The 22,140-nt window shown below is 37.5% G+C and overlaps 3 protein-coding genes and 1 non-coding gene across 4 annotated transcripts; 3 read left to right on the top strand and 1 right to left on the bottom strand.

The window, feature by feature from the left end:
- Positions 1–1,410: 1,410 nt before the first annotated feature.
- Positions 1,411–2,438, top strand: LOC121770730 (SKP1-like protein 12). Its single transcript, XM_042167495.1, has 2 exons — positions 1,411–1,805; positions 2,158–2,438. Exons 1-2 carry the CDS (start codon positions 1,518–1,520, stop codon positions 2,290–2,292), a joined length of 423 nt encoding a protein of 140 aa, XP_042023429.1. The 5' UTR covers positions 1,411–1,517; the 3' UTR covers positions 2,293–2,438.
- A 2,073-nt stretch (positions 2,439–4,511) lies between these two features.
- On the top strand, positions 4,512–9,773 carry LOC121792466 (ascorbate transporter, chloroplastic-like). Its single transcript, XM_042190423.1, has 11 exons — positions 4,512–4,800; positions 5,329–5,942; positions 6,136–6,243; positions 6,700–6,855; positions 7,616–7,831; positions 8,216–8,425; positions 8,611–8,748; positions 8,849–8,950; positions 9,030–9,095; positions 9,189–9,273; positions 9,352–9,773. Exons 1-11 carry the CDS (start codon positions 4,746–4,748, stop codon positions 9,447–9,449), a joined length of 1,848 nt encoding a protein of 615 aa, XP_042046357.1. The 5' UTR covers positions 4,512–4,745; the 3' UTR covers positions 9,450–9,773.
- Positions 9,774–18,663: 8,890 nt separating this feature from the next.
- TRNAY-GUA lies at positions 18,664–18,749 on the top strand. Its single transcript is given in 2 exon segments — positions 18,664–18,700; positions 18,714–18,749. It is a non-coding gene; the product is annotated as a tRNA-Tyr (tRNA).
- Positions 18,750–19,149: 400 nt separating this feature from the next.
- On the bottom strand, positions 19,150–21,702 carry LOC121792529 (ubiquitin-conjugating enzyme E2-23 kDa-like). The gene is made up of 6 exons (XM_042190509.1): positions 21,517–21,702; positions 21,316–21,395; positions 20,716–20,830; positions 20,581–20,633; positions 20,366–20,494; positions 19,150–19,513 (listed from the first exon to the last, which is right to left on the bottom strand). The coding sequence occupies exons 1-6, from the start codon at positions 21,558–21,560 to the stop codon at positions 19,383–19,385; spliced, it is 552 nt and encodes a 183-aa protein (XP_042046443.1). The 5' UTR covers positions 21,561–21,702; the 3' UTR covers positions 19,150–19,382.
- Positions 21,703–22,140: the final 438 nt, after the last annotated feature.

The following is a 22,140-nucleotide window of genomic DNA, read 5'->3' as shown; positions in this document are numbered from 1 at the left end:
GACGTCCGGCACGCCGGTCCGACGTCCGCCGGGACATCCTCCATTGTGGATGCTCTAAGATATTATCTTGCATATCTTCCGTGATTTGGGGTGATCTTCGCGGGACGTCCGGCACGCCGGTCCGACGTCCGCCGGGACATCCGCCATTGTGGATGCTCTAAGATATTATCTTGCATATCTTCCGTGATTTGGCGTGATCTTCTCCAACAATTTGTATTTTAACCTATATTGTTTTTGTGTACCATCCAAAGTTCATAACTAGGAGTATTATTTTGATCCTTTTGGTTATGAAATGTTGTTTCTCCATAAATAATTGCCTAGACTACCACCACTCGATCAATCCCCTTGTAAGTATATCTGACATTCTGACTTGCACTGGAATCAGAGTTTCTACTCAAATTCAAAAACAGAAGACTGATAGTAGTACTATATTTCACTGGACCGATCCATATGAGCATCACGAGGGGCAATTATACTATTTTGATTATTATTTTTTAAATTTTTTAAAATATCCTCTATATATGCCTCTTCTCTAATTCTTAAAATATTTTAATATGTATTTTTGCCCCATTTATATAGAATTCCTGGCTTTGTCCCTGTACTTCACACAAACTCAAATAAATAGTACTCCCTCCATCCCACCTTGAGTGAGACATTTCTTTTTACCAGGACGATTAAGAAATGAGTGTTTAGAGTTTAAGTGAAGAGAGAATAAAATAGAAAAGATAATAAAGAAAGAGAGAGAAAAAAGAGTAAAATAAAAGAGAGAACATAATTTTTGCCAAAATAGAACGGCCTAACTATCCTTAGTCGAAAACGGAAAATTTTACAAAGAGAGAAAGACCAACATTTTAAAGATACCACTATAGAAATTTCGAAAATTATATGTAGTGCTAAGTCATGTAATCTGATTCTCTTTTTGCTATCTATAGAGTGGGTTTGGTTATACCTCGCCTAATCTAATTAGCTATCCATGACATAAATAGCTTGGATTTACACTAGCAATCGTTTTGATAGATAGTAGTATTAGTAAAAGATTTAAGCATTATTTCGATGGACCGGAGTTGTGATGTAAATATTACTAAGATTTATTTAAGCGTTCTTTCGTGGCCGCCGAAATTGCTTGGACGTTCATATTGCCTCGGATGTGTTATGCAATACTTTCCAAGCGAATTTTATTTAACAGATAATGAAATCATTAAGGTCATTGCAAACACTATACTGCCAAAATACAGAAGATAACTGTTTTATATATCTAAGGACTAAGGAGAAAATAAAAATATTATTCCAACTGCCAAAACAGAGAATCTTGAAGTAAATATGGAAATATTAGGAGTAATACCTAAATATCTTCCAACATAGAGAATCTTAAAGTATATAATATTCATACATATCTATGACTACAAGACAATAAAAGGAAGGAATTAAACTTCAAATTGATATATTTCCATCTCTATAAATTTGCTACATTGAATTTCTGCATCCTCTTTGTTTGAGAGAGAGAGAGGGGAGGGAAAATGGAGAACAGAGAGAAAGTGACTTCACTGATGAGTTCGGACGGTCATATTTTCCCGGTGGAGGATACGGTAATCGCGGAGTTCCGAGCCATCAACTCCTTTCTTCCGGCTGCCGGTGACGCCGTTAATCCGATTTCTCAGATTACCGGCGACGTTCTCGCCAAAATAATCGATTACTGCAGAAAACACATCGATCACAAGCTTAATCGTTTGCGTGATGAGGAAATCAGTGCCTGGGATAGGCAATTCGTCAATGTCGACGAGAAAACCCTACTCGATCTCCTCGTGGTTCGTTTTCTCTCCCGTCTTCGTAAATTCCGTTGATTTATTCATTCGATCAGATTCGATATGCAGAGTTTGTGACCTAACTTATATGCGATGGGTTTGAGAATTAAATGACATTATTTCTCAAAATACTTGCGTGTATAGTTGAAATTTTTGAAATAAGTCCAACAATCGATAAAACATTGGTGCCGGAGCAAAATTTGTATGATTATGGTGTTGAATTCAATCCAATCATAACTTGTTTCTGGAAATTTCACCGTCTCATTACGATTAATGTTACCCCTTTTCAACTTATTTTGATTTTAGTTCATTACCGTTGCTTGCGTTTGCTAATCGATTTATAAATTTGGTTTAGGCTTCACACTTTCTGGGAGTGAGGGATCTCTTCAGCCTAATAATGGTGAGTGTAGCTGACATGACGAAGAAGAAGGGAGTTGGCAGCATGGATCAACTTCACAATCTCTTCATCTCCAACTTTAAGCTCGACTAACATGTTCATCTTCTCCAATTTCTTTTATCTTTATCTTTGCTTATAGAATTAGATTTTGCTTTGTATGGATTAATGGCCATCACATTATGAATGAAATTGGAGTTAATTTTCAATAAAAATGTGCGCTTTAATTTCCTTCCGATTTATCAAACGGTTCATCACCTGGTTTTTTTGGCTGCCATTTTACTCTACACGACTTATCAATCACATTACGAATGAAATTGGATCAATAAAAATGTGAGTTTTAGATCAAAGTTCGAAAGATACAACTATACAAGCAACAATAGGAGCTATAGAATAGAGATTGTGATATTTTATAATAGGGGAGTAAAGTTTAAAGATAAAATATTTCTGAGAAAAACTTACTACAGAAGAGTGAGTATGACGTGGATTTCTTTGGGTTAGCCACGTCGGAGGGTCGCATTAGAGCATCTCCAGTGGGCGGACATCCCATTAGGACATCCACTAGGACATCCCAAAAACACCTCCTGCCACGTCACTAGGACTTCCCATCCCACTGCCACGTCACTAGGACATCCACTCCTATGTCCGCCCTTCCCACTAGGACATCCCGCAATAAAAAAAATCACAATAATTTAATTACGTAAAAACGGAAATATAATTTTGACACGGAATACGGGAAAGCAAAATACGGGCAAAAATACATATTCATAAAACATAAAAAAAACATAGTTAGAAAAAAAAGCAAAATACATAGTCATTCAAAAAAAGAAAAATACATAATCCAATGGGCCCGGCTCACTCCGCGCTGTCCTCGTCGCCCGTGCCGCCCCCGTCACCCGTGCCGTCACCGTCGCCCGTGCCGCCCCCGTCGTCCCCTCCGCTAAGCTCGGCGCCATCATCTCCAATGGGGGGCATCCCCAAATCGCGCCGACATCCATCGATGACATCCTTCAGCATCCTCTTGTACAGCGGATCGGTCGTGCTATGCCACCTATGCATGGTCCGGACCAAGCTTGTCGTTAACTGCGCGCGGGCGAGGCGGTCGATATCTTCTTGGGGAGCAGGGGCCTCCGATTCAACCTCGAACGACCCGCTACCGCTGCTGGTTCCCCTAGCCCTCCGTTGCGCAGCTTTTTGCCCAACCGGGCGACGACGACGACGAGAGTCTGATTGCGGTAGCGGGGACACTTCATCGGCTTCCGGGAGCTCGTGCGAACCAGCACTGCTGCTGTATTCACCGGAAGCGTTGATCTTCGTCCGCTTCGCCCAGCCCGATTCGACTCCCCCACAAGACCCTGGGGCTTTCCCCTTGCCCTTGCCACGTCCCTTCCCCCTGCCCCCGCTCATATCATCGGGCGTCTGCCTGACTGGAGATATCCCCAACTCCTCAAAAGAGAAAGTGTCTATGCCGGTGAACTGAGTATCCGGAACATAAGTGGAAGGGGTATCAGTAGACTGCATATCCACAACCGGCCGATAGACATCGTCCGCTAGTGGTTCAGGGCCCCTGCCACCCCCTCCCACATGCATCATCCCCGGCATCATCCCCGCCATCATCCCCGGCATCATCCCCGGCATCATCCCACCCATCTGTCCCATCATATTTGGGGTCATGCCCCCCCATCCCCATCCCCAGCATCATCATATTTGGGGTCATGCCCCCCATCCCGGCTGCCCTGGGCATCATTCCACCCATACCGCCCATCTGTCCCATCCAATTGTACATATAAGGGGACATCATCCCACCTATCCCACCCATCTGTCCCATTCCCGGTACTGTTGTCGCATTTCCGCTGGCGTTTCCCTCCAGGTCGATGGGAAACGCCGGAGTCTGCGACTCGCTCGTGGCCGGGGAGTTCCTATCGTTCTCCATTAAAAGTAGAAATGAAATTTGTAGTAAAAGAAGAGAGAAATTTGTTAACAACAAGTGGTGCAAATGAAATGAAGTTCAACGAGCCGTATATATAGGGTTTAAAAAAAATAAAAAAATTTCGGACGTCCGAGCGGGACGTCCGACCCTTGCCACAGTGGCGGACGTCCGCCCGCCCGTCGCAGGGACGTCCGAGGACACCCGACGTCCTCACGGGACGTCCGTATCCGACCCCAAACGCCACAATGGCGGGCGTCCCGGTCGCCCGTCGCGACGTCCGACCGGATGTCCGACCGGACGTCCGCCACTGGAGATGCTCTTAGTTTCCCAATTTGAGCAAATCAATAAAGTAAAAGGGTTTATTGCAAAATGAATACGTGTAGCCCTCCGGCCCTCTTGTATCTACTTTTCAGCTAACTAAAAATTAAAATTTGAGCTGAATGTTCTGAATGAAGAACAAATGCTCCATGTGTAATCCACTTTTAGACACAGAGAGAGAGATTCACATTCTAGTTAGAGAAAATCTCGAGTTTGATATTTTTATAGGAATTATCTATAGCTGCGGCATGACAGCATAAATAGACAACTCTTAGTGCCCGAACATAATTTTCCGGTGGCAATGGCAATCAGCACCGTGGTTTCGCACCGGAATTTCGGCTATTTCGTCGGTTCTGGTAATTATATACGTATTTACTAAATTGACATTACTGTTTTCAATAATTTGTTGTTCTGTATAATGGATACTGTAGTTGAGAGCTTATCTTTTCGGAAATAGTATTGCAAAATGTGTGACTGTAATTCATCGTCGTGATTTCCAACTAGAGGCTTGAGGTTATAATCTGTCTGTATTGTTCTTTTGTGAACTCAAGTGTGGAAATGGCGACAGGATTTAACTGGCATTTAGTTAGTTTCTTGTGTGAGCATTAGTGTATTAAGTTGCAAAGCATTAGTTGATATAGTGTTTCAGCTGTATGATGATGGGTTGGACTAAAGGATTTGAAATGAACTAGGGCTAATGGCATTCTCTAAAGCCCAAGCTCGAGTTCACTACTTTGTCTTGAGGCGTATCGCCACCCATTAGGGCTAAATTTCCATTCCATACAAACTATATGGACCAGTTTCAACTGTACAGTTGTAATATTGAACATTTGATAGTCGTCATAAATTGTAATGTTTGCATGCCTGCCTTTGGTTTTCAACAGGACGAGTTTATCATCGAGAAACACTACCAGATCGTCAAAGATGTCAGGACTCAAGTCTCACTGCGGTGCAGTATGTGCATAAGAAAATGTCCTGCAGCAAGCACCATCATCCGACGGCAAGCTTTTCATTTGGCTACGTGTATCACTCATCCATTCCTGCTAGAGATAACCCAAACAGAGAAATCCCAAGATCAAAGGCGATGTCTCATCTTAACTTGGATCCTGTTCTCATAATGTCCCATCAGACAAGCAATAAGCTTACGTCCATGAACAAAAGGGTAAAAAGCAGGGGAGCATATGAATCATGTCTTTCAACAGCTTACTCTGATGCTGGTTGGATTCAAACAAGGAAGTTGGATAAGCTCGGCTTTAACTATGGCCAGAAGCCTCCATCAAAACATACAACAGTGATGAGGACCCGGGCCGAATTCAAATCCGAAGAGCATGACTTTACAAGCACTGAGTTTGAGACCCCAGTATCACCTGAGGGGGAAAGTGAAGCTGCTTTACCGGAAGGAGCTGAGCCAGCAAAAACATGGGGGAGCCAGTTCCCTAAGCGTTGGGTGATGGTGCTCCTCTGCTTTGCTGCATTTCTGTTGTGCAATATGGACCGTGTAAAGCTCATCGTTATCTCTTCTATTTGTTTTTCTCAATATTACACCGATTATCTCCACTATGTGTGCATTTTTCTCTCGTTCAAATTTACATTAGTAGTAGGTGGTTATTGATTAAGTTTGTAAGTTTTCATACTAGCCAGATAAGACAGATTTTAGTGATTACTCTGACATTTTAGTTTGTTTGTTTCAGGTGAATATGAGCATAGCAATACTCCCTATGTCGAAGGAATTTAATTGGAACAGTGCTACAGTTGGCCTAATTCAGTCTTCTTTTTTCTGGGGTTATCTGCTCACTCAGGTATTTTGTTAATTACTTGTTTCGCCTGTTTAAAAGGCGTATGCTTCAATATATATACAAAGCAAAGCTATTCCCTCAAGTAGGATATGCTTAATCTGAAGTTCTTGGCTTTGGTATGTTTTGGCTGTAGGCAATAGTGAAGCAAAATTTACTAATGGTCAGATGCATATTTGCATTTCTGCAAACTTAAGATTTACTGTCTAGATATCTTAAGGAGTAATATCAAATAGAGAATATGCCATTTTAACTCTTGAGCATATCATGCTGTTTCTTATTCTGACCATTTTTGGTTTCTTCAAAAAATAATGATAAGAATAAACTGAAACTTTGGTTTCTCAGCATGTTTTATCCTCAGCATAAATAAGATTTGAGCTGATCTCTGACATCATTTGAGACAATCCTGCAGCAGCTATGTTCTCTTCTTTACATAAGCTTCTTCACATGTTCTTTGACTAGATCATTGGTGGCATTTGGGCTGATAAAATTGGTGGGAAGCTAGTACTCGGTTTTGGAGTTGTTTGGTGGTCTATTGCAACAATGTTCACCCCAATTGCTGCCAGAATTGGACTCCCTTGCTTACTTGTAACGCGGGCTTTTATGGGAGTTGGTGAGGTTAGCTGCTTGTGCGTTATGCGTTGGGACACACAGACATACCTATATTTAAAGTATTCCTGCATACGAAAGATCATATCTATTATTTTACTTTCAGATATTGTTCTGCATATATTTTGGTTTTAGCATCACTTTAAAATTGGGAATGTGTATACTAATGTGAAGTCTTAGCAATTACGTACAATTTATCACCTGTTGACTGCAACTAGTGTATTTATGTTAAATTTGTCATAATTTTGGTTCTAGTTCCTGCTCTTTCTTTACTGACAGACTGCACTTTAATTACTTAATTTGATGCAATGAGACATTGATGTCACCGTAAACACATTAAAGATGTTGCAAAATGGTCAAAATGATTTGCAGTTTAGAAAGAACTTTATCGTAATGGTATTACAATTCTCATAGTTCCAAAAATTGCTGAATTCACATTGGCTAATTCTCTAAATTCTGTCCCACGTCGACTTGGTGAAGATCCCATCTAATCTATATAAGTGTGTATAACCCTCCCCCTTATAAGGCCTTTTAAGGGGTGAGTGGCCCATTTCTAATAGATACCAATTTAGTTCTAGTTGTACATAGGATGGATAAGGTCATAAGGATGAAATCAACCATTGTATGACATGTTCGGGTGGCAGATATTATCTAAATTTTTTCCAAATCGTTGCCTGCTTGCTATAATCACATCACTACTGTGCAAAGTGACGAATTTTATGGGTGGAGCATGATATGATGTCCAAAATATGTTTTTTTTGTTAATCAGGGTGTGGCTATGCCTGCCATGAATAATTTGCTATCAAGATGGATTCCTGTTTCCGAAAGAAGCAGATCCCTTGCACTAGTGTACAGTGGCATGTATCTTGGTTCAGTTGCTGGTTTGGCAGCGTCTCCTGCATTGATACACAAGTTCGGTTGGCCATCTGTTTTCTACTCTTTTGGTTCCCTTGGAAGTATCTGGTTTGCACTTTGGTTGAGCAAAGTAAGGCTTTAGTTTTTGCTTCAATGATTTCTGTGAGCCCGGTTGTTGTTTCCTTAACCTGGGAAAAAAGAGTGGAAAGAAATAACAAAAAAATGTCAATTTGCAATTGGAAAAAAACTAAATCTCTCTTTGCAGCTCCCACTCTTAATAATATTCTACAATATTCTTTTAAACAAGCTTATTTCTGTTGCAATTCTTGTAAAAATAAAGTCGTGCTTCTTATAGTTGCATTAGGCCAGTTTTACTGATGCATCGAAAGAAGCACTGATACTCTTCCTCCTTATGTTTATTCTTTTTAATTTTTTACTATATTTGGTGCTATAATTAACTGGCATATTTCGTTTTCTACTGCTCTTCCTAATAATTACTCTCCTTAATTTCTAGGCCTACAGTTCACCTCAAGAAGATCCAAGTCTAAGTTTGGAGGAGAAGAAGTTGATCGTGGGAGGCAACATTTCCAAAGAACCAGTGTCTAGTATTCCATGGAAGAAGATTTTGTCTAAGGCTCCTGTGTGGGCTCTCATTATATCCCATTTCTGTCATAACTGGGGAACATTTATCCTGTTGACCTGGATGCCGACTTACTATAACCAGGTATTCCTAGCTATTGAATGCTATGTTAGTAAATAAAGAAATTCAGCTCATGCAGTTTGTCTCCAGTGTAGCATATGACTTCATTGCTAGATAAGTACACTTTTTAATTGTATAAATGTGATATTCATTACATATACACTTCAATAGGCAGTTATACTTGATAATTCCATGTTTACCATATGCAGGTTTTGAATTTCAACCTCATGGAATCTGGATTACTTTGTGTGCTTCCATGGCTCACTATGGCTGTGTTCGCTAATATAGGTGGTTGGGTTGCAGATAACCTTATCAGTAGAGGCTTCTCAATTACATCAGTTCGAAAGGTAAGAAGCATGCCATCAGTGTACTAAAGGGCAGAAGCATGCTTTCGAAATCAAACAGGTGTGTAAGAGAATGACTCTTCTTCACTTCTTCACATTGCAGATAATGCAATCAATCGGGTTCCTGGGCCCTGCTTTTTTTCTGACCCAACTTGGTAACGTAAAAACACCTGCCTTAGCAGTGCTGTGCATGGCTTGCAGTCAGGTTAGGGTTACTTTCTCTACACATTCATGGATCTTAAAAAAATGAATGAAGCATGAATATGCACGTTCTTCTTTCTCAGGGATCAGATGCATTCTCGCAATCTGGTCTGTACTCCAATCACCAAGATATTGGGCCGCGTTATGCTGTGAGTACTCCTCATCTTACTATGTAGAGTTTTACAATCATTAAACCGGTCATCTCTCCAGTGCTCAAACAGTATCATGTTGTTCCGTTGCAGGGAGTACTGCTTGGATTATCCAACACTGCAGGCGTACTTGCTGGTGTCTTTGGGACTGCTGCAACCGGATACATTCTTCAACACGGTACTACAAATTCGATACTCACCAGCTTATTTTCTTACCTTCATAGTAGTATTTTTACGATTTTGATACTTCTCACAGGTTCTTGGAATGACGTGTTCAAAGTGGCCGTCGTGCTGTACATTGTGGGCACAATAGTGTGGAACTTGTTCTCCACTGGAGAGAAAATCCTGGAGTAATATTTAAGTTACTACACCAGTAAAACGAGAAATGGAAGGAACATATGAGGTCGCATAAGTCGCAAAGAAATGAGATGGATCGAATCTTCAGACTTCTTTAGACATCGAGCCCTATCGACAGTTTAGCTGTTGGGGATGATCATGCATATTGTATCAAGTAAGTGAAATATCTTTCATGTTTACTAATATATGCTAAAATTAGCAAGGCCTATACCAGACCCTAGAGAGTGGTTGTTTTTCCTTTGACTTGTAAGATGTCTTGGAAAACCTCATATTATCGAATTTATTTTCTTAGTAGATCAAAACTATTCCTTTATTTCTTAATTATGTATTGATATTTTTTTGGTTCAAATCTTCTGTTTCTGTCATGAAATATTCCATTGCATTAATACAAGCTATATATGAGTTTCGATTTATGATGGTTTCACTCTTTTTCAATGATGGATATCGTGAGTTTTTGTAAAAATGGCCTAAACTTTATAAAATATAAAGGAGGCCATAAAATGGTTTAAACCTTTATGAAAATTTGTAAAAGTGGTCTGAAAGTTTAAAAATATCTTGAACATGTTTTAAATTGTTTTTATAAAACACATGAGTACAAGATAAAATTGCCTTTTGTAGAACAAATGGAGATGATGCTAGTATGAAAGAGGTCTACAATATTGTGACATTTGGTGGAATGGATAATGACCTCTTAAGCTTCCTCCAAACTTTCCGATCTTTGTTGCTAGCAACTGGATTTTATTTTTATTTCTTTTGTATTGTTAAAATTTGAGCTATTTTTATAGAATAATGCTATGCGGCCACATTATGGCCAGCCATAAATTAAGTAAATAACAAAAAAAAATTGATTTTTTTTCAAATTTTTGGTTTAATACTATTTGATTTTACTTTTATATCATCTTCATTATATGTTGCTCAACATGTTAGTGTTGTTCTTTCGTAGTTTTTGCTCAACTTATTACTACTGTCATTTCTTGATTGTTGCTCAACGTATACAGTAATTCGTGATATTAATGTGTTTTATGTAATGGAATTCAAAGATAAGTATCAACTCACAAGTCCATTCACACACATATAAGTTTATATCGGTAATTCTAATTTTTTTTTACATGTAAATGGACTAAATTAACTTTTTATGGCCGGCCACATTATGGCCATTTAGCATCACTCATTTTTATAACTCTTTTGGAAGTTAAAAGGTTATTTTCATATAATATTTTGTTAAGGTTCAAGTTAGTTTCACAAATCATCTAAAAGTTGAGCCATGAAATACAATTAAACTAACACTAGTCATAGGTAAATTGCATTTTATATTGTTAAGTTTTACATTTTAATATAAATTGTCTACAATGCAAAATAAACTATATATAAATGCAATCCGTCTATATATAAAATGCAAATTAAACAGTCAATATCTAAAATAACACTCGATAATAAAAAATGCAATCTGCCTATTACTAAAAATGCAATCAGCGAAAATTCATCTATTACTTCTACAAATGTATATTGCATTTTTGTGTTTACAATATTGCATTTTTCGTGCCACGTGACAGTAGGGCTGACAATTTTTGACACAACACGATAACACGACACGAACCGGCACGAAAATAATGGGTTTGGGTCAGAGCTTATTGGGTTCGTGTCCTTATCGGGTCGACCCGTTAAGGACATGAAAATTTCGTGTCGTGTTCGTGTCGTGTTCGTGTCGGGTTCGTGTTATCCGTTAACAATACGTGTTCGTGTCGTGTTCGTGTTATCCGTTAACAAATAATATTTTAATATTATTAATTCTTATTATTTTCATTTTTAATAGGTTTAACCGTTATCAGGTCGTGTTGTTATCGTGTCGTTATCGTGTCATCTCGTGTACGTGTTGTTATCGTGTCGTGTTGACCCGAATTGGTTCGTGTCGTTAATGGGTTCGTGTCGTGTTCGTGTCGTGTTCGTGTCTGAGGATTTCGTGTCGTGTTCGTGTTCGTGTTTGAGGTTTTCTTAACGGGTCGTGTTCGTGTTTGTTGTTATCGTGTTCGTGTCGTTATCGTGTTGACACGATAATGACCCGACACGCACGATTTGCCACCCCTACGTGACAGCAAGTGATTGGATGTACTTAGCACTTTAAAATTAGTTAGCATATTAGTATATCCCTCTCTCTATATATATAGGTTAGCGATCAATATATAACTAATCTTAAGTGTATAACTAGAGAACAAATCTCAGCCACACATCTTAATGGAACAAATATTATTTATTTTAATAATACAAAATAGGCTAAGAGTATATTTGGCAATTACATTATGAAATTTAAATATGAAATTATGCGGTTTCAATTACCAAATCTCGTTGGAAATTATAGTGATTGTTGTCTTTCTGTTTCTCCTCCCCGTCGATCGCCACCACACAATCACCCTGAGCCTTGTTCACCTCCGCGTCATTCTCCGATATCTACTTCTCCACCACCTTCTTTAGCTCCGCAGTCACTTCAGTTTACCCAATCTCGCCGATAGCTCCACGAAATGGCCGATAGCTCCACGAACTCATCAGATTATGCCCGCTCCGCCGCGTTGAAAAAATTCTCCAGCCATCGTTCCTCGCGCCGGCGCTGTAGCCGAATTCCTCATTTATTCTGCTGAATCCAACTGTAGGATTTCTCGACACTGCAGAATTCATGGCTGCTGCCATCTAATTTTAGATCAAATCTGGAATTCAATACAAAAAATGTTAACGAATTTATATAAATTGGGGGGTTTTGCTGACTTGTGTTTATTTTTTTCCAAGTTGGTGGGCAGAATGATAAATACTGTATTAAACTCGATTATGTCACTATAATTTGGTTTTACTAAAATTGGTCAACAAATGAACATTTCAAGAAGAAACATTTTGATAGATTCGTTAAAGTCTAGAAGGGTTTCCTAGTAAATTAATTGTATGCAATATTCACCCTGTGTTATTCTTAATCAGTTGATTTTAATCTTGTGTGTAATGATTGTATTTATATAATGAAGCAATATATTGACCCTTAACAATAATTAAAGGTAGTGTTTTTACTTCAATGTTGTTTATAAAACACATCACTCTTATTATGATTTTACTTCACTGTTGTTTACAAAACACATCACTCTTAGCATGATTTTACTTCACTCTTGTTCATAAAACACATCACTCTTAGCATGATTTTACTTCACTCTTGTTCACAAAACACATCACTCTTACTCTGATTTTACTTCACTCTTGTTTACAAAACACATCACTCTTATTCTGATTTTACTTCACTCTTGTTTACAAAACACATCACTCTTAGCATGATTTTACTTCACTCTTGTTTACAAAGCACATCACTCTTAGCATGATTTTACTTCACTCTTGTTCACAAAACACATCACTCTTATTCTGATTTTACTTTACTCTTGTTCACAAAACACATCACTCTTAGCATGATTTTACTTTACTCTTGTTTACAAAACACATCACTCTTAGCATGATTTTACTTCACTGTTGTTTACAAAACACATCACTCTTACTATGATTCCAATAATCCAATATACATATACAAACTTTGTATCAATCCCCACCAAACATTTTTCTCATAACTTCTCAACAAAAATCACTATAACAAAATCTCCAAGAAATCAAAAGTGATCAACCAAAAACACACACAAATCGTCATCTAACAGTAGAAGCAACAGAATGAGCCAGAATCTGAGATGATCCTGAGCTCCATCTCGTTACCGAAAGCCGGAATCCTCCACCCCATCACCGAATTCCTCCTCCTCTCCTCCATCCTCTCCCACGCCTCCGACAGATACGGCCGCGACGACGTCGTTTCACTCCCCCCTTCCCCATCAGCCCGGGAATGATCGATGCCAATCTCGAATTGGAATCCCGATCCTCATCCGAAAACACAAACCGTAGATCCATAAACCTCTTCAGCTCCTCCACCTCCAGCTTCGTCAAGCTCTTGCTCGCCCCGCCCCTCGTCGTAGCAAAGTGCGATTGAATGAACAACATTCAATCGAAAACGTTGGTGAACTGTACAACATTCAATCAAATGAAACGTAGCCCTCCTGATCAACAATGTAGAGAGTCTGCACTTTCTCTCAAGTGCGATTCCTCGAGGTTCAACGAAGACGGAATGACCATTATACCCCGCCTTGTTATTGTGGAGTAAATTTGTGATTGAGGGAACTAATTTCTCCTTAAATTCAAAAATTGCATGTATTAATAATAGCCCTTGATTTTCTTGATCTTGTGGCTGTGATTTGTTCTCTAGTTATAGGTTTAAGGGGCTCTTGCCCAACAGAAGCTTCGAATCCCCTTCATCTGCATCTTCCGCAACGGCATCGGCGTCTCCAACGGCCGCCCCGTCTACACCGTGGTCTCTGGCACATCGCCGCCGAGGTCTAATGCGAATCTAATGCGAAGGAGCTTGACCCGGCGGAGTTGAGAAAGATGCTCATCCTGAGCAAGAACAATGCTAAATGAACCCATGGAGACGGCGCGGTCTCGTTCGGCCCGGCCTGGCCCGATATGAACACGAAGAATGCATTAGCGAGTAGAATTTTGATTTAATTTTAGCAGAAATTGCCTGCTCATGTTGTTCGTCGTTCCTACTATTATTGTTACTGTGTTCAAATGGATCTGTATTTTCGTTGCTATGTTATTATTATTAAAATATAGTACTAGTAGTATTAAAATTCAATATTTTGATCAATTTTACTTTTCATGTTCTAGAAGTTTCCGTATTAAAGTGAGATACTTTGCCTTTGGTTTTCAATTGTTTTTCGTGTGAAACGTTTAGGTTTAAATGAGTTACTTTGCCTTCGGTATGGAGTTGATTATGATTTTCAATTTTATTGAAAGAGTGATGTGTTTTGTAAACAAGAGTGAAGTAAAATCATGCTAAGAGTGATGTGTTTTGTACACAAGAGTAAAGTAAAATTATGCTAAGAGTGAAATTTAGGGAAATTATTTGTACAATCTGAAGCAACGAGGAATTGTGTCGAAGCTGTTGTGCAAAATCATTTACAACAAAATCGAAACCTAGCAAGAGAAGAGTCCGAAGAAAAAACATTGATGCTCCAGGGAAATCCAAAGCCTTCAATGAACGAGAAAGATGAAATATCTAGTAAGGGTAAATGTGAAGAATGAGAAGACCGGTAGGAAGAATCAATCTATTGGAAACAAGAATCTATATAATCTATGGATTGTTAAAACAAATTGTTGAATGATGAGAGAGAAAGTTAAGAAGAAGTGTTGAATTTGGGGGAGAAGAGAATTCAAGTAGTAAGAACATGTGAGTCAAAAGTTGAAGTAAAAGTTTGTTCCTCATCTCCTTCGCACGCATAACTGATTTAAATCTAATAATGTAATTTTCAAAAATACCCTTGACCTATTTTGTATTATTAAAATAAATCATATTTATTCCATTAAGATGTGTGACTGAGATGTTCTCTAGTTATACACTTAAGATTGATTATATCTTAATCACTAACCTCTATATATATATATATATATATATATATATAGGGTCATGATCTATGGCAAACACCTCTTAAACCTATAACTAGAGAACAAATCATAGCCACAAGATCAAGAAAATCAAGGGCTAGTATTAATACATGTAATTTTCTAATTTAAGGAGAAATTAGTTCCCTCAATCATAAATTTACTCCATAATAACCAGACGGGGGTATTATGGTAATTTTGTAAAAGCTTGATACCAAAATCAAGTTATCACAGTTCTCATGGCGTCGCAGCACTCCGCTAAGGGTTTCGTCGAGTTCAAGTAGGTCCCGCAGGGCACCAGCTTAGAGGCGCAATCCAACGACTGCCCCTCCGCCACTCTTCCAGCGGCCAACAACACCGCCACCATCAACAAGGCGGCGGCGGCGCTCCGGAAGGATCTCATCGCGGTGATCAAGGAGAAGAAGGAGGCGATGGCCAAGGGCGGGCCGCTCCACGACATCTTGTCGCACATGATCGTGGCATCTGACCCCGAGCGGGAACACACAGATCTATGATATGATTTAGCCTGCATTTCCCAATTTATCTTCTGTTTTTCTTAGTTTTGATTTCCTTTACTTAGGGAATTAACATTAGGTGATAAGCTATCGTTGCAATTTTTATGATGGGATGTAGTGTAGTATTTGAATTTTGTGAGATTTTAGCTATGCATTTCAGATGTAGCCCCTTTCTGTTTCTTCTTGCTCTGATCTAATTATAATATCAATGTTGAATTGTCCCAAAAATAATCATGCTAAGAGTGAAGAGTGAAGTAAAATCATGCTAAGAGTGATGTGTTTTGTAAACAAGAGTGAAGTAAAATCATGCTAAGAGTGATGTGTTTTGTGAACAAGAGTGAAGTAAAATCAGAACAAGAGTGATGTGTTTTGTGAACAAGAGTGAAGTAAAATCAGAACAAGAGTGAAGTGAAATCAGAACAAGAGTGATGTGTTTTGTGAACAAGAGTGAAGTGAAATCAGAACAAGAGTGATGTGTTTTGTGAACAAGAGTGATGTGTTTTGTCCCGGTTTAGGAATATTGCACATTTTCATTACTATGATTATTTAGACCAATATCACAAAATGGTGCATCAAAGCTACTGGATAAATATGCAGAAAATAAAATGGAAAGGATCACATACATTTTTCAGTGACAACAAAAAGGCATAATTTCACATTAAATTAATAAATCAAATGGTTAAGCTATGCTACAAAAAAATAATCAGTGAACAAACATTGCCCAATCAAAAAGTTTAACGGGAACATACAAACAAGAAAGAAACTTATAAACACTTTTATACATAATAATTGAATGTCATAACACCAGCAAAACCTCAAATGGGATCAAATTGATGCAAAACACATTTTAAACAGAGCATAAAATTAAATTTGGGAGTACTATTTTTTAATTAGTTAAATTCGTGACTTGTGAATTTGTTTCTTGTCGTTGTTTTAATATGAATAACTCATATTTAAATCTTTGTTATTCTTCATTCTTACTACTATAAAATTACCATCAAGAAATTATAATACACTTATTATTTTTGAAGATTTATTCGATATTTGTAAATTAAATTAAATTTTGATTTTGATTTTTAAAAAATTATTAAATAGATTATGAAAGACTACTTATTGAGGTCATAACGTAAAAGGATATAGCTCCATTTATAAATTAGTGCACCATGTGCAATTCATCCCCACAATACAATAAGTTAAATCATCCCCACAACTCATCCCCAAAATCAGAACAAGAGTGAAGTGAAATCAGAACAAGAGTGATGTGTTTTGTGAACAAGAGTGAAGTGAAATCAGAACAAGAGTGATGTGTTTTGTGAACAAGAGTGAAGTGAAATCATAACAAGAGTGATGTGTTTTGTGAACAAGAGTGAAGTAAAATCAGAACAAGAGTGAAGTGTTTTGTGAACAAGAGTGAAGTAAAATCAGAACAAGAGTGAAGTGAAATCAGAACAAGAGTGATGTGTTTTGTGAACAAGAGTGAATTGAAATCAGAACAAGAGTGATGTGTTTTGTGAACAAGAGTGAAGTGAAATCAGAACAAGAGTGATGTGTTTTGTGAACAAGAGTGAAGTAAAATCAGAACAAGAGTGATGTTTTGTAAACAAGAGTGAAGTAAAATCACAATAAGAGTGACGTGTTTTGTGAACAAGAGTGAGGTAAAATCATAATAAGAGTGACGTGTTTTGTGAACAAGAGTGAGGTAAAATCATGAGTGATGTGTTTTGTAAACAATTACATTTCACCTATAAACCAACTAATTACATCAAGTAATTAATTAATGAATCATTCCTCTTGTCCGCCCATTTCATTAAACTACCCCAGCAGTCACATGAATATGTAATTGATTTCATTAAGAGTACTTTTTTTTATAGATGGGTTAAGATGGGTTTATTGGAGTTAACATAATTATTCACACTGTTTGTGTTGGGTGGACTTCGAATGCATTTGTACTTAGATTTGTTGAATAATTATTACCACAATTAATTTCATATGAATAATCAACACAATTAATTGTAAAAAAAACAAAAAATAAATTAGGTAATTAAAAAAATTAAATAGATGTATATAGAAATTATCCTAATCTTTCGGAAACTCCAAATATAGTTTCCAAATTGAATTGGAGCTGGAAAATTGAGTGATACACACACAATCTGATCAGCCTCACCACCAAATTCACATCATACACCCCTACTCCTCCGCCGGACACCAGAAGGTCCAGCTTCGCCTGATCGAGCATCTCCCAATCAGCCGCTCCAGCGCCGCTCTACTCTCCCGGCTAATCCCCAGCCCCGAGAGCAGCTTCAGCACCCAAAAAAGCCCCAGTAGGAGAACACACTCCTCCCAATCACCACCACCCCATGCACCGCCGTGTCTGCCAGCTCCCCGTACTCCGTCGGAAATAATGGAGTGTGAATTGGAGTTGGAAAATTGAAGGAGATGGTTGGAGTTGAATATGATTTCCCAAAATACCCTTGTTAATTACTTTTTATTTAAAACATGTAAAAATAGCTAAGCCATGAGATTAATTTGGAGCATTGAGATGTGTGGCTGAGATTTGTTCTCTAGTTATACACTTAAGATTAGTTATATATTGATCACTACCCTATATATATATATATTAAAATTAGACTACGGTCGGTAGGCTTCATATTTTTCTGTATGTTTTTGTTTTTTTTTATATATTTTTCTGTATGTTTGACGTTAAGGGTTTATGAATTAATTGTTCGATATTCAACGACCATTTTGCTAGCTGCTGTATTGTTATTTAGTATGATGAACATTAGAAATAATGGAATTGGAAGACCACAGAAGCTGCCACCCTATATATATATATATATATTAAAATTAGACTACGGTCGGTAGGCTTCATATTTTTCTGTATGTTTTTGTTTTTTTTTTATATATTTTTCTGTATGTTTGACGTTAAGGGTTTATGAATTAATTGTTCGATATTCAACGACCATTTTGCTAGCTGCTGTATTGTTATTTAGTATGATGAACATTAGAAATAATGGAATTGGAAGACCACAGAAGCTGCCACACATTTTTCAAGGTCATCTATCATCACTAATAAGGTAAGTAAGTAATCAATTAATCAGACACGAGCTCCTACAAAAAGCACAATTGAGAACGACGATTGATCAAGAATTTAATAATAATATTAAACACACAGAGAGAAACTTTAACAACGCCCGACCTTAGCTCAGTTGGTAGAGCGGAGGACTGTAGTATGTTTACTGAAATCCTTAGGTCGCTGGTTCGACTCCGGCAGGTCGGATTTTTTGGTTTATTTATTAGTTGCAAGTTTTACTTGATTGATATTGTTAAGGGTGGGTCCCCTAAAATCAATATTACAATTTAAATTTAATGACAGTCTATAATCAATCTCAATCATATTAGTGTACAATAGTGAGAGTGACTTTTCGAAATTCAATTTTGCACTAACATTAACATAACATGATAGCAATACTGTAGTTAATCATTTAACCAAGACTGAACAACAATTGCTACTCTATTCAGAATTCAACCCCAACAATGCTACGGCTACCTAAATATTGCTCACACTTTGAAAAGATATTAAATAAGTACGTTTATTAATATTGTACATTAGAAAATACTACTAAGTAGTACTACTTTATATCAATGTAAAGTTAATTATTAAAACTACGACACAATTATTCAACAAATTAAAACTTGCCCTTAGAGCAAGATTTTTGCTTGGTATTTGTAATGAGGAATAAAGTTACAAACAATGTAAGCGCATATTTACAACAACAGACATTACAACAGGATATAAATACTCATGTTTTTTTGCATTAGGAAAGGAATAGCTTCTTCTTCTATATGCATTTGATAGAAGCATACAGAGAGAATAGTTGGACATACTACTGAAACTGGTAGCCAGGGAAGGCTATGGATCCACTGGTCCCACAACTTCCTCGTCGCTAGACACACTCTCGTCTTCACTAAGCTCTTCATCACTCGATTTCTCTTCTGGGACATCCCCAACGTCTTCTGGTTTTGCATATTTCTGACAGTATTCTGGATAATGCAAGTATAACGCGCATTAGATATGTACAAGCAGATAGCTGGAAAAAGGCTGATGCAATGTTATTACAGACTTTCAAAAATATGACCAATATTATGTTGCCAGCTGATCTAAGTTGCAGGAAACAACTATGGACTTTAAGAAACTGATTTCTTGTAAATGTAAGTTTTTTCTTTTGATTTCTGGGTGGATTTGATGGAGGTGGGAATCTAATTTATGACCGATCATGTTAACTCCACTCAATATACATAAACCAATCTACATGTGGAAAGTCTCTAGTATATGATCTATAGGGTAATGCACCAATATACTTAATAGAGCTGCAGAAGTTCAACATGATCTACTTGAAGTAAATCAATCAAAGAAGAAGGCCAAAAGTGCTTTTGAGTAGGAAATGTCCTCACGAGACAATACTCTCTGGGTTCCAGCATATGGGTCAAGTTTGTATATAGCTTTCATACTAGGTATATAGAACATTCTATTTCTCAAGTTCACCATTTCCCCCCTAAAACATGAATGAGAGAGCCTTAGGTTTATGGTTCCACTATGTGGAAGCACAAGTTACAATGTTACATATTATTAGGTGCACTACTTTCCAACACAAGGCAGCCGATATGGAAAAACCGGGAGGCCTCCAATGTACAGAGGGAGTTCAACATAGAACTAACACAACTCATAGACATAAATTCCTCTTTCATAGCACTCTAGGGTCAAGATCAACGCCACACTACTTCTCTAGTTTTAGAGCCCTTATGTTGTTAAGTATAAAGATCAGAGTTTCGGAACTGTCATAAAACTAATCCACAATCCTCTAAGCAATTCCTGAGTTTCAGAGCTTTCATTACCTTTGACTCTTTGTTCATAAGCAGCTCGATCACGCAACATCAAAGCTGCAGCTTCTCCATTCAACGGGTCAGATGGATTAGGATACAGCAAAAGTTGAGGTAGAAACACCTCAAATACATTCACCAGGTCTGGATGCGTAAAATGAACTCACTACATATTCAAGAATGCGAGAAGAATAAAAACAAAAACATAAGAGAGTACACAATCCCATTACCGAACATAGGGCTCCACGTTTGGTTGATAACGTCCAAACAAACAGAACCTGACCTGGATTATCATAATCCCAAAAGAAACATTTCAACATTGATCGAGATAACACTCCATGTAACTTTGCTCATAGAATACTCACATTTCATCCACATTGGGATGGTACATCTTGTTTATAAATCCTATCGAAGGAGACTTGTATGGGTATGCATCAGGAAGGCCAACCCTTACCTTCCATACTCCGCCGTGGTAAGGACCTAAACATGCCATTGGTAACATTCAACAAAACTCAAAGACACATCATCCATTAAACATGAGGAAAATGAAGGAGAAGAATAGTCTCCGCAATTCAACCTCATATAATCAAACCCATAAAATACAATGAGGTTATAGCTTTACTATTAGGTGAATCCATTCTATCTTAATGTGACTAATGTTATTCCCAAATTAATAAATCAGATGGATATAGTCAACCCAGGCCGCAAATAAAGAAGATCCAAACTCAATCTGGATGTAGCAATCTTCAACTATTACTATTATTATTATTATTATTATTATCAAGTTTGACAAATTTTCTATTCCTCTTCAACATCTCTCGCATAATGTGGAAAAAATCAAACTCCTGAATAAAGGTGCAAACAAAATGGATCAAAAGATGCCAGAAAAAAAAAAACTGAGACAAAAGCAAAAAAGAATTTCATCTAGAAAAGGTTCAGGTTTGAGAAAATATTAGGAAAATTACTCTCACTAGGGCCATGAAAATGCACATAAAACTCCTGCATCCCATCATTGATCATCTCCACCTTGTAATCACTCATCATCCTATTTCAAAACACCAAAATTTTCAGTTACAATTGACATATCAGCAGCTAATTTAGGCAGGGAAAATGAATTGAAAAAAAAAACAAATTTCATTAAGTCCACCACAAAAAAAAGAGCTTACAATTTCATTAAGTCCATCTCGCGCCTCTTGCTTGGGGAAGACATGTTGAATTTAGCTGTGATTCTGAGCTTGCTTGAGTTTGATTTGGGGAAGGAAATGAGAGATGAGAGAGCAAAAGGGGAAGAATGAAGTTACTTGTTGGAGTTAAAGAAGTAAGGTTGAGAAGATGAATGAATGAATGAATGAATTAATTGTGAGAGAGAAAATGGATATATACATTATATGTATGTATATGCACACATGGGCAATTCCATTGTGACCCTCTATTACCAAGATGTACACGTGTCGTTTTATTAAATACTTTAATTTTTTGCAATCAATTAGTACTATCTATTACCTTAATTTGATTCATAAATTAGTAACAAAAAATAACTTAGCCATCCGCAACGCTGTCACTTATCCGTCCATTAATCGTCCATTAAATTACTATTTATGGATGCCACTGTACTTTTTTACTCCATCTCTTAACTGAGGGACGGAACCTATAACCCTCCGTCCCTTAAATTACTATTCATTCAATTTCATTTTTTATTTTTATTTCCAACCAAATTAAATTAATAAAAACACACTTCATTAAATAAAATAAACTTACAACATAAAATTCGTAAAAAAATATAATTTAAT

Source organism: Salvia splendens, chromosome 2 (assembly GCF_004379255.2).
Source record: "Salvia splendens isolate huo1 chromosome 2, SspV2, whole genome shotgun sequence".
Taxonomy (NCBI): Eukaryota; Viridiplantae; Streptophyta; class Magnoliopsida; order Lamiales; family Lamiaceae; genus Salvia; species Salvia splendens.
The sequence above is the reverse complement of the archived record's forward strand: the minus strand, read 5'-3'. Positions and strand labels throughout refer to the sequence as shown.